At 33.7% G+C, this 20,733-nt stretch overlaps 1 protein-coding gene across 1 annotated transcript; it reads right to left on the reverse strand.

The window, feature by feature from the left end:
- Nucleotides 1-7,799: 7,799 nt before the first annotated feature.
- LOC149252243 (cytochrome P450 750A1-like) lies at nt 7,800-9,754 on the reverse strand. The gene is made up of 2 exons (XM_089459660.1): nt 8,759-9,754; nt 7,800-8,650 (listed from the first exon to the last, which is right to left on the reverse strand). Exons 1-2 carry the CDS (start codon nt 9,713-9,715, stop codon nt 8,027-8,029), a joined length of 1,581 nt encoding a protein of 526 aa, XP_089315786.1. The 5' UTR covers nt 9,716-9,754; the 3' UTR covers nt 7,800-8,026.
- Nucleotides 9,755-20,733: the final 10,979 nt, after the last annotated feature.

The raw sequence follows: 20,733 nt of genomic DNA on the forward strand, positions 1-20,733 counted from the left end.
AATATTATTTGCTTAATTGCACTAGATGCATTGATTTGAGTGTAAATGTTGTTTTCTAATCTTATTTGATCACTTGCATTAGATGCATTTATTTTAATGTAGATGTTGATTTCTGATTTGATGCAATATGTGTATGATGGTACATTAATTTTAAAGTGATTGGATTAACATTTTGCATTGATTTTAGTGTAAGCACAAAAAATTATTGACAATGTACATTGATTTTTGTGTTATAGTAATTCAACCTATTAATATTGGAGAGGAAGTGAGACAAGGTATGATGTTTACTACAATAGATGGAGCTAAAGATTTAAATGGTTTATGATTTAACCTTTACTTTTCATATAATCTATTTGAAAATACAACAAAAGTAACGAGGGTGACAATAAGAATAGTATAAGAAAATAGTTTGAGCTTAATCACAATGAAGACTATTTATAATTGATTATATTCTTATTATTCACATTTTATATCATTCAACACTAATACATTGTCACTATACATTCAAAGATTTTATTTCATCTTTTTTCATCATTAAAGTTACTAACAATATTTATCATCTCAACAAATTGAGGTAACTACGAAAATTTAAAATTAAAATGACCAGATTAATCTCAGACATATTTACAATATTTAAAATGATTATATTAATATTAGATGAAGTTACATATTATTGATAAAATTAATCATATGTTCGTTAGATTTTCTTTGGACGCACACGATTGAAACCGACCTAGATCCATCTTAGCTTCAGATCTATCAAGCTCTGAGAGGGATCAAATCTCTCGAGGTGCAAACCTTTCCTGAAGTTTTTCACTCAAAAAAGAGGTTTTCACCACGAGAGATTTGATCCCTCTTGACGCTTGATAGATTCAGAGTTAAGATGGATATAGGTTGTTCTTTAATGATGTGGAGAATTCGATTCTCTTCAGGCAGAAAGAAAAAATGGTCAGATAGCATACAATTAAACGTAAATAAAGTAGTGTAATAAATTAAGTGAAATGAAAATTTTTCACTAATGAGGGTATTTATGGTATTTACAATAGTTATCCCATTGGCGGAGATGGTGGAAATAAGTAAATATTTGTAGCTTGTTATAATTGTAAATTAAGAAGAGTAATGATTTGAAAACTATTTTTTTAATAATGTTTCATATATTATAAAATTAAATATTATATAATGTATACTTTTATCAAAGTTGAATTAATGGTATTTAACATGAAAATCTATTTCTAATAGAAAATTTGGAGTCTTGTATCTATCTTTTCCAAATAATAATTTAAATTATTTTATAAATTAATTCAAATGCTAAGACTATATATTTATAGACAAAGAAGTTACCATTATAAATCTCTTGTCTAATGTATTGCTACATATTTTCTACATCCATTACTACATCACAAGATCTTGCCATCAAGGTAGGTTTTAGGGAAATCCTCTCAAAACCAAAATATTTGAAAAATCAAAATAGCCCAATCACAGAGTTGTGTATTTTTCCATTCCTCCACATTTCAGCTTTGTTGGAAGTTTAATACATTGTTGTAGAAAGAAAACATAAATGTAAACAAAACAGAAAATTCCATAGAGACTCCTATGACTATACCAAAGAAAACATGCTTATATATGAAGTAATCCTTCGTGAATTTATTTAGTGGTTTTGGCTCCTTGCCCAATACATCTACTAGGGTTGTAACCTCACCATACTATGAGGTGATGATGCAATACAAAATCTAGGAAATTGGGAATATCCAATAGTACCAAATCCACGATTTGGGCATTTTTTTGCATATTCATTCAAAATCCATTAGGAGAAGATGATTATCTAATTAAATTAGTCATAACCAACATATCTTGGATATATTAAATAGGAGAAATATTCTTACATAGAAGTTTGGGAATGAATAATATGAAAATGAAATTGAAAAGAGAATAGAACACTACTGCTACTATTGAAGTCATTTATAATGGAGACTTACATTAACCAGAAATGAAAAGTAGTTAAGGATGAAGAACCAACCAAACTTCTTAGTTGTACATTTGGATTGAACCATACTTTAAGCAATAAGAGTGTACATAACTATCTATAAGATGATGTATGGAATCTCAATCACCACCTATTAAAATAGTTACCAAATATTACATATGTAAATAGGAAGTTATTCCAATTTTTGGTAAATAAAGAGTTCGAATGTATAGCATAACATGAAAAGGTGATACAACACCAACCTTAGCGATAGAATAAGATAGTGAAATGTACATTCATGCAACCCTTTCTCTCTAGAACACGGTTCTCTCAACAGTAAGGATAGGATGTATAGTTGAACAATTGTTGGCTCCTAAAATTATAACTACTCTAAACAAAGCCCTAACAGTGATAAAGAGATCCTTGATATGTAGTAACATATTTCTTAGTATTAGAGAAGAGTGTATATCATACATATGATACAAAATGAGAGCATCAAACTTTTTGTTGAATTTTCTATCCAAACAACATAATGTTTTGGAAAGCAATCTCTCTTACCAAGTTAAATTTCAAGTATATACTATTTTTTGCTAACCTTCTACAAGATCCTTCTAAAAAGCAAAGCAAAAACAAGTGTGACGAATCATCTAACAACATTATAATCAAGACTCCATGAGTAATTCCACCATTTCTTCCATAAATAGGATGTGAACTATCTGAAGAATGAATCCAAGTATTGGTTAGAAAAGTATATATCCCTTACCCTCAAAGATGGAGCATTGAGTTCTTTAACCAAGGCTTTATTCCACCTTTATTTCCAAGGAAAATGATGAAATGTTAGACTGTGAGTTTCCAGTGGATATCTTTGTATTTTGTAAACTTGTTGTGCTAGCTATTATAAGTGGAAGGATTCTATTGCCAAAGGTTTGATAACTTTAATGCTTACATTGGAGGGAATATTTTTTTTAATTCTTTTAAAAGTATATCACCAAATGATGTTCAATGGAAATAGAGATAACTTCCAACATCCATGTAGCTGGGTTGTATTTTTCTTTGATCTTTGGTATTCTTGGAATAGCCTACAGTTTGTGATGGTTAAAGTAAGAAAATTAACTCACATTTAGACACTGAATTAACAATATTGTGTTCAAATCATTCATTTTCTAACTAAAAGACTCTGCTAAGTGATTACCTCAAACTATTCAATAATCTTGTGAGAATTCTAGCCCAACATCCTAAAATAAGTGACTTACTCCTCTTTTCATCGAGAATAGTTGAACCCAAATTTATGGTAAGTTAGAAATCAACACCACTCATAAATAAACAATATAAATTAACATATAATATATACATTAGTTTAACTCATCAAAACATTCAAAGATGTTAATGTTGGGATGATGATACATACAATTGTACTCTTAGTGTCTATTATATTACAAATAGTTTGCATAAAATTTGTAGTTACTCTGGCATCCAAACTAGAAGTGGGCTCATCCATGAAAATTATAGGAGTTCTAGCAAGCTCAACACCTATTTTCAGCTTTTTCCTGTAATGCTATATGGGCATACTAGTACATCTCTCAAATTATCTAATTCCACAGGTTCCATGACCTCATCAACAAAATCTTACAAATTGGAAGCTTTTGCAAGTCAGTAACATCAAAATTTTGCAATGTGTCTAAGAAAAAGACTTGATTAGTTTTAGAGACTTACAACTTTGGTTGCTTTGTCAACATGCTTCATCAAAATTTTGCACTATTTCTAATAAAGGAACTTGATTAGTTTTAGAGACTTACAACTTTGGTTCTTTGTCAACATCCTTCAACAGATAGAGAAATGATGAATATAAAATGATTCATAGATAATAACTTTGGAGAATATATGTCATTTTGCTCACAAAAACTAGGACTGCGAGAAAAGGTTTCTTGGACTTTACGAGAAAGGATAATTTGTATGGATATGAATCCATATGACAGTTGTGTAGAACCCAACAAAAAGAATGGCAAGGAATGATTGCGTAGTAACGATAGTGGTGGAATTTTCACAAATTTTGGTGGAAATAATTGCAGTGACGTAGAACGATTGAATGAATAATCATTTCATTATATTCCAATGTGAAGATTGTAATCATATCTTCAAAATCTGAACCAGTCAAAAACTCAGAAACTTGTTTTTTAATGAGATAAAAATGTTTTTTAAAATTAAAATTAATCAAAGCTCAACTAGTCATAGTCAAAAATAAAAAAATAGTGCCACAGTAATAAGCATCATGATAGAATTACTCAACCAGTCATAGTCATACATAAAAAAATAGTGCCACAGTAATAAGCATCATGATAGAATTACTCAACCAGTGATAGTCATAAATAAAAAAATAGTGCCACAGTAATAAGCATCATGAGAGAGTTACTCAACTAGACATAGTCAAAAATAAAAAATTAGTGGCAAAGTAATAAGCATCATGATAGATTTTGTTACAAATCATGACTTAACAATGCCAAATACCCCAAACACTGTAATTCATTTTATTACACTTCTTCATATGACTATTTTTTTTAATTAATGAATTTAAATAAATAGGAAAAAACAACATAACTAATTTAAAATAAATGTCAACCTTTTATTTGTATATACTACTAAAAATATTCTAGAATATGCTATAAACCTTAAATCCGTACTATGCACTTAATAATTATTGATATAAATTAAAATTAAGTAAGTCCAATACCAAAATAGACATTCCGGTAAAATTACTCTCATTTATAAATGTAAAGGAAAAGAATAATATCAATGTAAATAAATCTAAGTTAATAATATGCATTGATAATATCATTAAGGTTTTTTTACGAGATGTATTAAATTATCATTATTTATAAGCATATAGTAGAAGAATAATGTTAATGTAAAATTTGACAATATAAAATTTGACATTTTTCTAGAGAAAGTTTCAAGGATGAAAATTTATTTTAAAGTTTATAAATTTTGGCCAATCTCACTAGTATCTAGTAAGAAAACTATAAAATGTTTGTTACTATAAAATGTTTGCTGATATATTTATAGAAATATCCAAATTTCTAATTATTTTATAGTTAGAATCCATATCATTTTGGCAATTTGTAGGGTAAAATTGGCAAATTTTCTTTTGGAAAAATCATGGCAAATTAATCCACCTGGAAAAATCATGGAAAATTAACCCACTTGGAAAATTAGAAGAATGTTCATACTAGTATACACAAATCAATGGTTGAGATTTATTTTCAAAGTAGTTATGCTCTTCTTACCCTTTTAATTTAGTTGATTAATTTAAAAAGCTTCATATGAACTAATATTATATTGGTCCATAATGTTGTAACAAAGCCAAGTCAAAGATTAAGACTTTCCATGGTAAAGTGAGGCTAAATAAACATGGTTAAAAATCTTGTTCCATACTTTTATAAATGTATATATGTTTAATTTATATATTATTTTTTTTATAATTATTATTAATTTAAATTTATTTTTTTATATTTGTATATATGTTTAATTTTTATATTAATTATTTTTATAATTATTATTAATTTTTTTTAGCAATATAAGATGTATGTTGAAGTTTTTTTTATACTTATTATGGATTGATGCCTATTGAAGTATTTGGAATAAAGAGGCTTCACAACTCAAACTTGTAATTTAATAATTCCAACAAATCCTTGATTGACTGAAAGATTATCCAATAATAGAACTATTCAATTTTATTGACAAAGCTTAAGGCAATTGCATGGAAACTGATCATGTAACTTGAATTACATGGAAGCTCATCATGTCACTTGTAAGAATTGAACATGTGTGGAAAGGGTCCCAATCATTCTTCCCAACAAAATCAAATTTCTCAAAATGAGAACCTCTTTTTGAGTGCAAAACTTGAGGACAAGTTCGGACCTCAAGAGATTTTGATTGCTCCAGGTGCTTGGTAGATTGGAAGTTAAGATATATCTATACTAGTTCTAAAAAATAATACTATTTATATCACATATAAATTTCACTTCTCTATATATAATTTTTTTTTTTTAATTTTTAATTTTAGTATTACCGTAATAATACATATTATTACATATTAATGTGGGAAGTGAGATATTTTGTTTATATACTACATTTTACACAGTGAAATGTTTTTTTATTATTAATATATTTTAAAATACATGCTAATATTATTTAACTATGTATATTGAAAATTTTCATTTATGTCTCCATTGAACTTTTTTATTATTAATAATAATGATTTAAATCCAAAACTTTTTTTTTATGGGTGCTTCACCACTAGGTGGCCGACCAAACAAGCAGGGCCTAACCCCAAGGGTGTTCAAGGAGATTTGACCTCGTGACCTCCCAACTCGACAGGTACTTAGCAACCGGTTTGAGCTTCCAAAACATTAATTTTATTTCAAAGTTCAAATGATTTAGATATCTCCCTTTTATTCAGAATGTGATTGAACCTTTTTATTTTGAATTACTCTTTTTACATTGAATTATTTCTTTTCTTTGTATATTGAAATATTTTATTACAATGATATTATACACTTTCTATAAATATGAAATTAATATTAATATAAATTGAATGACATTGATATTTAAATAATTTATATAAAAATTTTACTGAAATAATTTTAAAAAATTATAAGAATGGTAACTTTTTAATATTGAAAAGAAAAAATATAAGATTTTTATTTTTATTTTTAATTGCTTTATTTTTATATGAATACGTTATAAAATTATATTTCTTGGAAATATTTATTTAGTTTGAGAATAAGAACTACTTGTAATATCAATTGGCTTACTAAACACAGTAAACTAACCAAACATATATGTCCATTATTAATTTGTATTATAGTAATCTTCATATTATTATTTATAAAACATTTTAGGTTTACTTTAAAAAGGTGACCACATAAATCGCACTTCGGCCTTATAATTGAACAATTATATAATAAGGACATTTTCACTTAAGTAAACGTTACATGATGAAATGTGATTATATAATATTAAAAATTACTAATCAAATAATTAACGTGAAACTTTTCTTATATATAAACAATATTTTTGATATATATTTTTTCCAACTTATAAAAAATAATAATAATTAAAATATGTTAAATTAATTATCTACATTGCGTTGCGTTATTTTATTTTGTTTAAATTATTTATAAAAATGAGTTAAAGTATCTTTATGAAGATTAATTAATATTGGTGTCAGTTTCCATACATGGAAATCTTAATTTGATTGTCCTCAAATTTTCTTTTGAAGAGGTCGCGGATTGCTGGTTATAACAATCCCAGTCAGCAATCATAAGTAAAGTACCAAAATCAGCACGTTAACGTAATCAAGTAACGCAATTACCATAAACTAAATTAGAACAACATGTGGACGAAACCATCGCTTGCGAAATTAGAATACCATAAACTAAATTATCACTCTCAAACTGGGTACCTGTTTATATGCTGTTTCCATATAAAGAATTGAGCAAAGTTACATTCAGTCATACGTGGCTTAACGGTGATATCTGGTTTAAAGGTAAGTTTAGTTAGGTGATAAGTAAAATTAATAAATTGTTGTTTAAATCTCATTTGAGTATATTAAGTATATTATTTGTTATGATTTCGGTTTAGGAAATATACTCTTCATTTCAAAAAAGAAAAAAGAAAATTGGATTAGTAAAACAAAAAAATGGATTCTGGACTTCCTTTAGATTTATCCAAAAAAAAATTAGTGATTCACCATAATTAAAAAAAAATGAAAAAATTACCGATAGCTAGTTATATTATTAACCTTCCAAATTCTATGCTAACAATCTCAAACACCAAATAAGGTAAAGTACCATGATTATAATGTAATTACCATAAGGTAAAGTAGAGTAACATGTAGCGAAAGCATTGCTAGTGAAAGTAGAATATCACTAAATTAGGATAACATGCAACGAAAATAATATCACTAGGGAAACTAAATAGGTTGTAGCGTACTAGCGAAAAAAGGAAACCCGCTCCATAAGAAGCCGCACGGTACCTCGCCCCTTCTTAGACTTCATCGCTGGACTATAGTGGAAAGCCGACCCTCAATCCTGGATATGCACACAGCGGAACTTGCCTTGGCATCATCAGCCCACACGATTCCGTCATATCCAGCAGCGATGGATCACCTTCAACTGTCCAGTCAAAAATGTGCATCAGCTGAGCCAATGCGAGTTCAATTGTGGGAATAGCCATGGGGGCCCCTGGGCATCCTCTCCTTCCTGCCCCAAACGGTATCATACGGAAGTCTGATTGATCTGCTAAATTCACATGTTTCTCCTCCATGAATCTCTCCGGCTTGAATTCAGAAGCATCTGGCCCCCACACATTGGGATCCCTTCCTATAGCCCACACATTCACCATTACCATTGTTTTCTTAGGGATATGGTATCCTCCTACTGTCACAGCCTCTACAGATTCATGAGGAATGGCTAACGGCCCCGCTGGGTATAGTCTTAGCGTCTCTTTCACTACGCAGTGGAGGTATTTCATCCTTACTACATCGGATTCAATCACTTGGCGATGTTTGCCCACTATACATTCGATTTCTTCCTGCAAACTCTTCATGGCATGTGGATGTCTGAGCAGCTCACTCATTGCCCATTCTAACGTAGTTGACAACGTGTCCACAGCAGCTACCAACATGTCCTGCACAGATACGAATTCAATTAATGCAAGAAATTGATTAATTTAACTTAAAGAATGATGATAAAAAATGATAATAGAATGGCCGAGGGCGGAGGCGGAGAGACACACAAGAACAAGAGCCTTCATAGTTTCCCGTGTGATTTTGGAGTCGGCCTCAGCTTTCTCGAGCAGCACATCCACGAAATCTTTGACGTGAGGCTCTTCGTCTTTCTGGTGACTCGCGGCCATGCGATGGCCAACATGGTCATCTATTATTTTCTCCGCAAATTCATCGAATGCTTTATGGATTTTGTTCATGCGTCCCTTGATTCCTTGCAAATCAAGCCAATCCAAATAAGGAATAAAGTCTCCGATGTTTAAAGCTCCCATCGCAGTCATCAGGTCTACTAATAAATCCTTCAAACTCTTGAAATCACCACCCAAACTATAGCTAGGAAATTTCCTCCCCGCCAGTATCCGCCAAACTATATTGCAAGTGAGAGTAAAGAGGCCCTTGCTAATATTGACACCAATTTTTCCGCTCTCACTCTCCTCCCATATTGAACGGATCATCGCAGATACTTCTTCCTCTCGCACGTGCTTGAAGGACTCAATTCTTTTGGCATTCAGCAATTCTGTTACGCATATTTTTCTCTTTTCCCTCCAGTGATCTCCATACGGGGCGAAGGCCACATCTTTGGAGTTGAAAAACATTAATCTCCAAGCGGCCCTTGGAGGTCGGCTAGCAAAAATCAAGTCATGAGTTTTGAGAAACTCTTTGGCTATCTCAGAAGAAGAGACAACGACGGTAGGGACAGAGCCTAAGCGCAGAAAGAAAATGGGACCATATTTGTCAGCAAGGCCTTTAAGAGCACGGTGAGCAGGCGGTATCAGTTGGAAGAGATTTCCGACGATTGGCCATGGAAAGGGTCCTCGAGGCAATCGAGCCCTAACCCTTCTCTTATGCAATAAGAACATGAAAAATAAACAGGAAAACAAACCAACAATAGCTGCTGTATTAGCACCTTCAGAGCCTTTCGCAGGCAGTGAGAGGAACACAGATAGAGGCAACATATGGAATTCCATACCGAACACACCTATGTAAGTGATACGATGATTGCAATGAAGAAGCGTATGGTATTTAAAGCCACCCTATGGTGTATCAAAGCTCAGATAATCCCGAGATAATCCCGTTAATATGCGGGAAGGTAAATGGTAAGTGAAATAATCTTACTGCAAATAGTACTAAATTTCAGATAATTCAAACCCTGGCACAGATCTAATCTGGGACCAGGAGGTAATAATAAATTATTTTTAATATTGAAGTGTTTTGTAATCTAGTATAATTTAAATGGTAAAAGTGAAGTGGTTTATTAAGTTGTGTAGTGTATAGGGTTTGAAATACCCCGGAGCACCGACTCAGTGAGCTTTTGCGTGCTGTACCATCGCCATGGCCCCACGGGTCCCGAACTCGACCTTCCTCTTCCCCTGAGCTAAAGGTGTTTCAAAAGCTTGTAGCGGCAGGGAATAAACTTCCAAGGAATGAAAACCAGCAAAAGTTTGTCAAAAGATTGGAAACCATCCCCAGAGTTGCCTTGCCCACTAAAGAACCCTATAGATCAGCTCTGAACCTTGCAGAGGGAGGGCTTATTGGGCAGTTCACCATGCTATGGCCCTCGCCTAAAGTTGTTGATGCGTGGGTGCAATGGAACTCGCAACCTCTTGTTAAAGAAGGAATCAAAAGCCATTTAGTCGGAAAAGGCTTCTTTGTGTTCGTATTTGAATGGATAGAGGACAAGAATCTCATTTTTAGAAGTGGCCAATATTTCATGGGCCCTCACGGTTTGTACCTAAACCAATGGACCCCAGAGTTCGAACCAATGGACCCTGGATTTCGATCCATCTAAGGATGTTCCCTTGGCTATCCTCCTTTAGGTATGCCTACCACATTTACCTCTACACTGCTGGAACCCCAAATCCCTAGAAACCATAGGCAGTAAGCTTAGCAAATACATAGATCATGCAGAAAGGAGGGATCAGTGCTCCTGCGCGAGAATTTGTGTAGAAGTCGACCTAGAGGAAGGCCTCCTTGAAGCTATAAAGCTCACGGTGGTTGATTGGTCTCACATTCAAGTGTTAGATTACGAGCAATTCCCGTTTAAATGCCGGCATTGCCATGGCTACGGGCACTTTGCCAAGCACTATAAAAAGAAAATAGAGGAGGAGGCCGAGAACTCGAAAAGAGAACAATGAACTCGAGTTCGTAAATCAGCATTAGCTAAGGAGAACAGCTAAACCAAAGGGAAAGGAGTGCCCACGGGGAGCGGTGCTTAACCCATGGTACAAGGGGAGGGGAGCACGGTCCCTCCAAAAGCAGACATATCCAACAATCCCTTTGAAATACTCATTACATCAAAAGAACTCCTAGCTCCAACAGATGAAGTAGTTGAACAACAACCCAATACTATGGATGAAGATAAAAGATAAGAGGAAACAGGCCCTCTCCAAAATGGAACTCCAAGAGGTGTCTCTAGCCCTCCATCCTACGTAGAGATGACAAGGAAGAAGACTCCAAAGATTTTTATATCCTCGGAAGATATGACATCCGAGAGGCCTTCGAAAAGTGTTGGGAGGAAATCTCACAGAGAGGCAAGGGAAGAAGAGGCAGAGAGACAAAAAAATGCAAGGAAGCTAGCCCACGATTGACATGTCCATTAGCGGAAATACTAGAACCAAGCCTCCCAGGGAGGGTCTGCTCTCCCCTCTGCTAGTAAATAATATAGTTAGTCTCTTGGAATTGCAGAGGCCTGGGGAATCCCTTAAGAGCTGAATTTATGAAGAACCTTTTGAGAACAGAATTTGTTGAGATCCTCATGCTCCAAGAGACTAAAATAGAAGGGGATGCCCTTCTTGATCTTAGCAAAGTAAAATTGAAAACAAAAGTTGGAAAAGCAGTAAGTGCAAAGGGTTCATGTGGTGGGCTTCCCACCCTCTGGGAGGAAGACAAATTTCATCTCGAGAGCTCCTTCCAAATGCACCACTGGATTTACATTGAACTCCGGAACCTTGCAAGTAAGATCACCTTCGCACTATTTTATCTTTACGTATGTGTCCTCTATGCAGAAAAGAACGACTACTGGCAAACCCTGTTTGATTTTCTTAACGCTTACTCCCCCAAGAATATAACTCTAGCAGGAGACTACGATCTAATCTTCGAACGAAAGGAAAAAGGAGGAGGAATCAATAGCAGGGACCACCTTCTTCCATTCGTGGAAGACCTGGTTCGACAATGGGACTTACTGGATTTTAAGCCAAAAAAAGGGCTCTACACTTGGTCAAATGATAGAGCTGGGGCAGAGCATATATTAGCCTGTTTGGACAGATTTTTACTGCAGAGCACCTTCCTCTCCAAAAAGAAGATTATCTCCACTAAAATTCTACCAATGTTGACTTCTGATCATAAACCCATTCTTTTGTTGTTCGAAGAAGAGGAAAAACTAGGGCCCATCCCATTCCGGTTCAACCCTATCTGGTCAGACAGGGAAGGGTTTATGGACACAGTCATGAAGGCCTGGTCCATCCCTATTCTTGGATCGCCCAACTATGTGTGGGAACAAAAGCTAAAGGCCATGAAAACAACCTTGAAAGAATGGATAAAAATCCCTCAAATTCCCCCACTAGGCTTACAAAGCAAAATATCAAGCAGCTGCTCGATTTGCAACTAGACATGGAGCTGCAAGATATTACCCATTCAAAATTTTAGAATGAGCAAGAATTCCAACACAGCACTCTTTGGTCATTAAGAGTGGAGGAAGAATCCTTGAGGCTCAAATATCGTAATCTATGGCTTATCTTTGGAGACAAAAATTCTGCCTTCTTCCACAAGCAACTTCGAACTCATCTTTCTAGAAATCACATTGCTAAAATCATCTCCCCATATGGGGTTGTCCTCAAAGGCACAACTCTGGTAAAAGAGGCTGCAACCTCTCATTGCAACAGTTGTACAAAGAAGAAGGTGCAGACATTGATGAGGAATCAACAGACTTTCTCACTCACATTCCAAGAATGGTAAACGAGGAGGATAACTCAAGACTCCTGAAGCCCTTCTCTAAAGATGAAATCATCAATGTCATCTGGAAGATGGAACCAGACAAAGCTCCAGGACTCGTTGGGCTCTCCATTCATTTCTATAGAATTTGCTGGGACATCATCAAGGCTAATATGTTTCAAATGATCAAAGGATTCCTCCAAAAAGCCAAAGTGGGAGGAAGCACAAACTCCACTTTCACAACGCTTATCCCAAAAGAAGTGAACCCTATGGCTTTTGATCATTTTAGGCCAAATTTGCTATGCAATGCGTCCTATAAAATTCTCTCCAAGCTACTTGCGAATAGAATAAAGCCGCTGGTGGAAAAAATCGTCTCTCCCAACCAAGGTAGGTTTGTTAAAGGCAGTCATATCCTAGACAATGTGATCCTAGTGTAGGAAATCATTCATTCCATCCACCAACGCCAAGAGCAAGGCATGCTCATTAAGCTGGACATGTCGAATGCCTTTGATCGAGTAAGGCATTCTTTCCTCCTCTAAATTCTTTCCTCTTTTGGATTCAGCTCTGATTTTATAAAATTGATTAAAGCATGTATAGGAGAGGCTTGGATAGCCCCTTTAGTAAATGGCAGGCCTGCTAACTATTTCAAAGCCTTGAGGGGTGTAAGGCAAGGTTTCCCACTGTCCCCCTTCTTGTACATTTTGATGGCAGATTCCCTAAGCCGAAAGATGACAGCAGAGAAGTTAAATGGGACACTACTAGGCATCAGGGCGACAAAAGGAACAAACCCAATCAACCACGCCTTGTTTGCCGATGACTCTCTGCTTTTGGAGGTGCCTCCATTAAAATTGCAAGGGATTTTAATGATGTTATTCAAAGCTTTTGCAGAGTTTCTGGAGCTCTAGTCAATAGGAGGAAAAGCATAGTGTATGGTTAGGCGGTAGATCAGCAAACTATTCTTTGAATTTCTCAAGCCCTGGGCTTCATGGGCTTCGCCTCTTGGGGCAAATCCAAGTACTTAGGCCTGCCTTTAACTCTAGGAACTAGCAAGGCCCCTCATTGGATGAAATTATCAGCAAAATCAAGGCAAAAATGACTACGTCAGGTGCCCAGTGGCTTACCACAATCAGGAAGCTTATCCTGGTAAAAGTTGTTGTCTCCTCCCTTACAATCTATTAGGCCTCATTTCTTTTAGTTACAAAAATGATCATCGAACAACCTTCTAATTTGATTTGAAATTTCCTGTGGCAAGGAGGAAAGGGGAATACAAAAAAAATCACTTAGTAAGCTAGGACATTGTGAAAAGGCCACTATCAGAAGGCGGACTTTAGGTAAGAGACCCCGGGTTGGCCAATCTGGCTTTTGGAGGAAAGATTCTCTCAAAAATCTTCTCAAATCATTGTCATCCTGTAAGTCAAGTTCTCATTAAAAAGTATTTGCATGGGCTCTCAATAAATAATATTGATGAAGGAGCCTCTTGCAAAGGAACCACTCCATGGAAGCTATGCAGCCGAGTTTGGGAGTTCTTTAAAGATCACCTCTACAGAATCCCTAGAAACGAAAAAAGAATAAGAATGTGGGAAGACAAGATCATGGGCCTCCAACCCCTCAATTCCGCCCCTGAAATTGTAGATTTGCGTGACTGGCTAACTCAACATGGCATCCACAAGCTGACTGATATTTCTTCTTGGGGCTCTCATGGGAATTGGATTGACTGAGCTTTCCATCACCTCCTAGATAGGCTGCATCCTCAACATCACCCCTTATTTGTTGTGATTCTGGTTCTTGTGCACCTCCATTCAAGGGACAAATGGGGTTGGGGGAAGACAAGTGCTTACACAGTATTGCAAGGCTTTGCAGCTCTCCAAGAACATCATTCATAGATCCAGGTAGAAATCCTAGGACTTCTCAAAGCATGCTAGCTTGCTCAGGGGAACGGAGAAAAAACCTCTAAATCTTCGGGGATTCAGAAATCCTAGTACAAATCTTAAACACAGGTGATCATATCAATAATCCAGTGGTCAACAAGACCCTTCGGACACTCAAGAAAGTGCTACAAAACTTCACTACCAACTCATTCTACCACATCCTTCAAAATATTAACAAGGAAGCGACATAAGGGCAAACATGGGATGTCTCTTAGCCCAAGAAGATCTTTTAAAGAATGATGAAGCATCAGTATGGCACCCTATTCCATAAGATAGAATTTCGAGCTGTGCAAGAACAAGGAAATGGCGGCAATGATATCCTTGCTACGCCCTGTATCTGGCAAAGCAATTGTCTCCATGATTTCCAAATAACTGACACAAGCAACACAAAATCGATCTAATCACTTCTGATTACTGATGAATGCATTACCCTTGTCACGACTCTGTTTCACCATCACAATCAGGACCACATTTCGTGCCTATCCCATTCAACACGACCATTACACACCTACGCATTCAACATATAAGCAAAGTGATAAAACAACGGCTCAACAATTTTTTTCCTTGAAGGCAGAGGAAATCAGATCTAATGAGTTGAAGGATTTGATTCTAGGCACCTTTAGGTTTCAACTCTTCCTATCAGAGAGAAACTGAATTGGATCACAAGTTGTTTCCCCTCCTTTTTTGAGGTTTTTGTGTATCATCCAAGGTTCCCTATGTAACTACCCCAAAAACTAATGCTTAAGATTGTTTTTCATCGCATGGCCAATGGATTCATTCGGATTTTGTTGATGCACTATCGCCTAGAAGCAAACTGCCGAAGCACTATGTAATAGTGGTTGTTAAGGCCCGACCCAACCTTTCATCACTAATAGTGGTTGTTAACGCTGCGGCCCAACCTTTCATCAATAAATAAAAATTAATCGCTCTTGTTAAAAAAAATTGTCATAATTTAACAGTTAATGAAGAATAAAAATAATTATCATTAGTTCCTACGAGTGAATTTTAACTTTATTTATAAAAAAATACCAAAAAAAAGATTTGTAATTGGCCCATAAAAAATGTACTTTCACTTCTAGATGATGCCTCCAAAATATTGGATCATTCATTTATTTCCTTATGTTTGAAAAAATTAGACTCTTAACTAATCAAAAGAACTCTTAACAACTAGTTTGACAACTTTAAAATATATATATATATATATATATATATATATAAGATCTTATTCCGTTAAAATAATATTGGAAAACAAATCAATTTCTATTATAATCATGACAAAAGATCCCATATCTAAAACAAGCTAGTACCATATAACTTGTTAACATGTTGCGGAAAAAATATATTCATTATTTTTATTTCAGCAGTCGAACTGTATACATTATTTTTAATTGCTACAAATATATTAAAATAAACCGTATACCCGTCGTATTAAAAAATATATCAAAAATGGCATCGAGTGTCAAGCTAGGTCTAAATTGAATGCGATAAATCATTTGAAAGTGAACGAAAGCCGAGATGTTTAAAACGTTTCAGCGTCTTAACATTAGAAATATACCATAACTGTAACATGTCCTTTAAAATTGAACGTGGCGATGGACCAATGGCCGAAAGGGAAAGATTTAATATGTGCTCGAGCAATTGACAATAATGTGATACCCTCCGTTCGTCTTCATCCCAGTTCAGTGGGCCATGAGGTATCTGTCATGATCCGTTCCATTTGGGAGGAGAGTGACAGCTGCTCAATTCGGGGTGAAAGTCAGCAAGGCAAGAAATTTTCTAACGATGATCTGGTGTATGAAGTGGCCGCATTATTCCAAGTGAATATGTCAAGAGAAATGCCTCTCTATGTGTTGCCTTGAATTGACTTTAGAAATTTGGTAACTAGATTTCGTGATTGTCCGCCAACTTCACTGTTGGCCAGCAGCATTTCTTTTCTTAATGCTGTGTTGTAGCAATGTTTGTGTTGGCTGGTTATGTTAAACGTTATGGCCATTCTGAGATTTGCTTTATTGTTGGGCAGCAGTTTTCTTCCTGTAATGTTCTTCAGGGTTGTCTTACACGCTATGGCGATGTATTTTACTTGATGGTTTAGTTACATGTTCGCCATTATGAGGTTTGCGTTATGTTTAAATGTTTTTAAACTCCTTTTCCTTTTCCGTACTGTGCAGCCTCAATGTTTAAATATTTTTAAACTCCTTTCCCGTACTGTGCAGCCTCAATGTTTCCATATGTAGTCAGGTTTGTAATCAAGGTATCACTATTGTATTTTCTTTTACCTTTTCATGTAAATTTTTTTGAAGATTTTTCGTATTCAATTAGACAAAAGATTATGTCGATTTTAATATTAGTTTTCATATATATTATTATTTTTATTTATTAATAATATATATAATAGGTAGTTTTAATATGTAATTTTATTAAAAATATTTGACATCAAAATTATTAATATAATTATCTATATTATAATTTATTATTATATAAAATAATAAAAATAATTTATAAAATATATTATTAATACAATGATAACCTGCAAAATAATTATTTAATTTGAAAATATTTCAAATAGATCAGTATTGGGTTGTGAGTTTATGGTTATGTTATTAAAAGGTAGAATAATTGAGTGGTCATTGAGTTTTAATTTGATTTTTAATTTTAATTAAATAATTTTTTTTATTATATTATAAAGGTTTTATTATTTTGAAGTATTAATGTTTTATATTTTGGGAAATTTTTTATCTCGATTCTAATTGGAGAAGTTAGCATAAACAATGTTAATGGAAATGCTATCATAATTTTCAATGCAGAGGTCATCATAATTTTTTTAAGCAATTTTTCAATTGTTTCCACTTTTAACTTCATTAATCAAATAAAACTACTATGGACTTTCTCCTAAATCATGGCCTCTACTTTAGCTCTATTTTTTTGTTGAGGAACTTTCTAATTTGCATTTCTACCCGCCTAAAGCATTCACCTTTATTCGCATTGATCCGAAGTACATATATTTTATGCTTTTTTTACCAGATTTTCATTTACTTACACTAACAAACCCCTCGTCCAAATCTAATTGCCTTAAATCAAATCAAGATCTATAATTTGATAGTTATCAATACTACAATCCAAATACCACATAATACATAGACACCACTAAGTACTAAATAATTTAAAATGGTCTTTCTCCTTACTAATGACCATTCCATCTAAGAAAAAGAAAATATGTCTCTCCCCACTTGCCATTAGTATCCCATCTAAGAAAAAAAAACATGTCTCTCCTCACTTGACAATGTCCAACATTATGGAAGCCCATCCTAGACAGAGAAAAAAAGAAATAACACAAGAAACGAACACTTCTCACGTATCTCATGAATTATGGTTTACTTCAACTTTTCACATTATTTGCATAGATTTTTAAACACCATGTCCATGCAATCTCATAATTCACCTAGGATATCAATTATTTCTCAAGCATGGTGAAGAAATGTACACAAGATGAAAGAGATGAGTAATAATGTAATTCATTATTCCTTTTCCCTCTACAACCATTCTTTCTATTAATTACCACCTAGGAGATGTCCATTCACCCAATTGGTATCACCCTAAATCAGTCTATCTTCAAAATTCACCCTATCACTTTAAATAGGGAAAAAATGTATTCAAATAATTAATTTTTCATTTAAATTTTATAATTTTATATTAAAAAGTTTAAAATATTAATATTAAAATATTTATTTTTTAATATGTAAATTGTGTAGATGTTTTATAAGGGTTTTTCAATTTTTCGGGATTTATTTTCTTATGTATAAGAAAATAATTTAACAAGGTATAAGATTTAGTTGATTTATTGCATAGTCCCTGCCTCTACTACTTTAATTGATTTTTTTGCATAATATTTTCTCGGTAATCGCATATTAATTTTCCAATAATAAAACAAAATAAAGAGCTCCATACAATGAGCTAAGTTCCATGCAATGGGCTATAAGCTTTGCACAATGAGATAAGTTCCCCTCAATAGGCTATAATCTCTGCACAATGAGCTAAGTTTCCCACAATAGGCTAAGTTTCTTGCACAAAAGTTATTAGTTGTTTTCTTGGTAATGATGTATTCCTTTTTCAATAATAAAAGTAATGACCTATTCTTTTTCCAATAATAAAATAAAATAATAGCTTTGCACAACGAGCTAAGTTCCACTAGGCTATAAGCTCTGCACAATGAACTAAGTTCTGCACAATAGGATAATACTTCGCACAATGAGCTAGGTTCCGCACAATAGGGAGTATAAGCTTCGTAGAATGATCTAAGTTCCACACAATAGGCCAAGTTTCTCGCTTCTGCAAAATAGGCTAAATATCTTGCATAGAAGTTATTAGTTGTTTTCACGGTAATGATGTATTCATTCTCCAATAATAAAATAATATAAATAGCTTGGCACAATTATTGATTATATTTCAATTGTAAATAATTAGGCATATGTGCAAAAGAGTCGATGAGTTGCATTGTGCAGAGGAAGATGTGTTTCTGGATAGCTTTCTCCGTACAACTAGTCGTTTTCTCATATAAATGTTAGTAAATCCTTATTCGGGAGTGTTTATTGCACTTTCATTTTCTCATTATTTTTTCCTTTGTTTTCTTGTATACACGTTATTAAATCCTTATTCAAGAATGTAACTCTTATTCGAGAGTGTTTTTTTCACTTTCATTTTCTTATTATTTTTTCCTTTGTTTTCTTGTATATACGTTATTAAATCCTTATTTAAGAATGTTTTTTTCACTTTCATTTGCTCGTTATTGTCATTTCTGCACAACTTCTTTCGCACAATTAGTAATTGCTTTCCCTCGTGTGCTTAATTATAATTTGTTGTAGTTAAAATAAATTAAAGTGAAATTATTTATTGTTAAAGGATAACAATGAGGAGAATATGCACTTGTCCTCATAATGAGCCTTACAAAACAAGTTCATGAGGTAAGAAACTAGAAAATGCGAATTAGAAATCGACAAAGGTGAATCATTAACGCAAGATTCACATTTCATTTTAATCATATCTAGCAGTGTAACATATACTATAATCTATAGCATATTCTGTTACATCATCTACCATTAGTCAACACATGTGGATTAGTGAATCAACACTATGAATAGAAGAGGATAACTCTACCATGGATCTTGTGCTTAAGCTATTTGTGTATTTCTTTGGTGTGACATCAAATACAAACATAATAGATTAGCATACATTTATCAATTTGTAGATGAGCTTCTTAGTGATGCACAAAAAAGATGACCTTGCAACATCTTATTTAAGGTCTGCAAAGCTTTGTCCGCACAACTAGTCATTTTGTTGTTTAAGTTCTCAATATTCCATTATATGCACTTATGCATTCAACCAACTAAACTAAAACCAATATCAAAACACATTATAATTAAAAGGATTGTCTGCATTTTCCTGATCCCGCAGAAATCCCACACATGAATTTTTTCTCTACATAACCTCCACACATGAGTAACGATCCCCACACAACTCCTTCCCTATATAATAATTAAAAAACCCATCATGTAGAAGAAGCTTTCAAGCTTTCATTGTATAATTATTATTGTCTCTATTTCTATTTAATTGATTCTGTTTGCATAAACATTTGCAGCCTACGTTTGCATTAATTTTTTTTTATTGAAATGGATACTTCATGCTTATATTATTGATAATAGTTTAATTGTAAATCATTAGTCATATGAGTGGAAGTGAGGATGAGTTGTATTGTGTGGAGGAACTTTCAATGTGTAGATTGCCTTACTTAGCACAAAAGGCTTATTATTTTTAATAATTTAATCACTATTAAATAAGACATATTTTCTCAATAGCATTGTCTATCTTTAGATTTTTATTTAATTGATTATATCTGATAAGGCAGATCAAGGCTGCATGGCCTAAGAAAATTAGAACATTGGAACAATACCCTATGGACCACCCCACACAATGGGAACTAACAAAAGCCCTACACAACTGTTCTTCCACACAAACTTTGTAATCCACACACTAAAATATCTGCACAACGAAACATGATAATATTGTTTGTTCTCCTGCACATACCCCGTCTTCTATAAACATTCATACAATATGCGATCTAGAAATTTGTAAGA

This window comes from Pinus tabuliformis, chromosome 7 (genome assembly GCF_031772625.1).
Source record: "Pinus tabuliformis cultivar Carrire ecotype Pingquan chromosome 7, CPIR1, whole genome shotgun sequence".
In the NCBI taxonomy this organism is placed as follows: Eukaryota; Viridiplantae; Streptophyta; class Pinopsida; order Pinales; family Pinaceae; genus Pinus; species Pinus tabuliformis.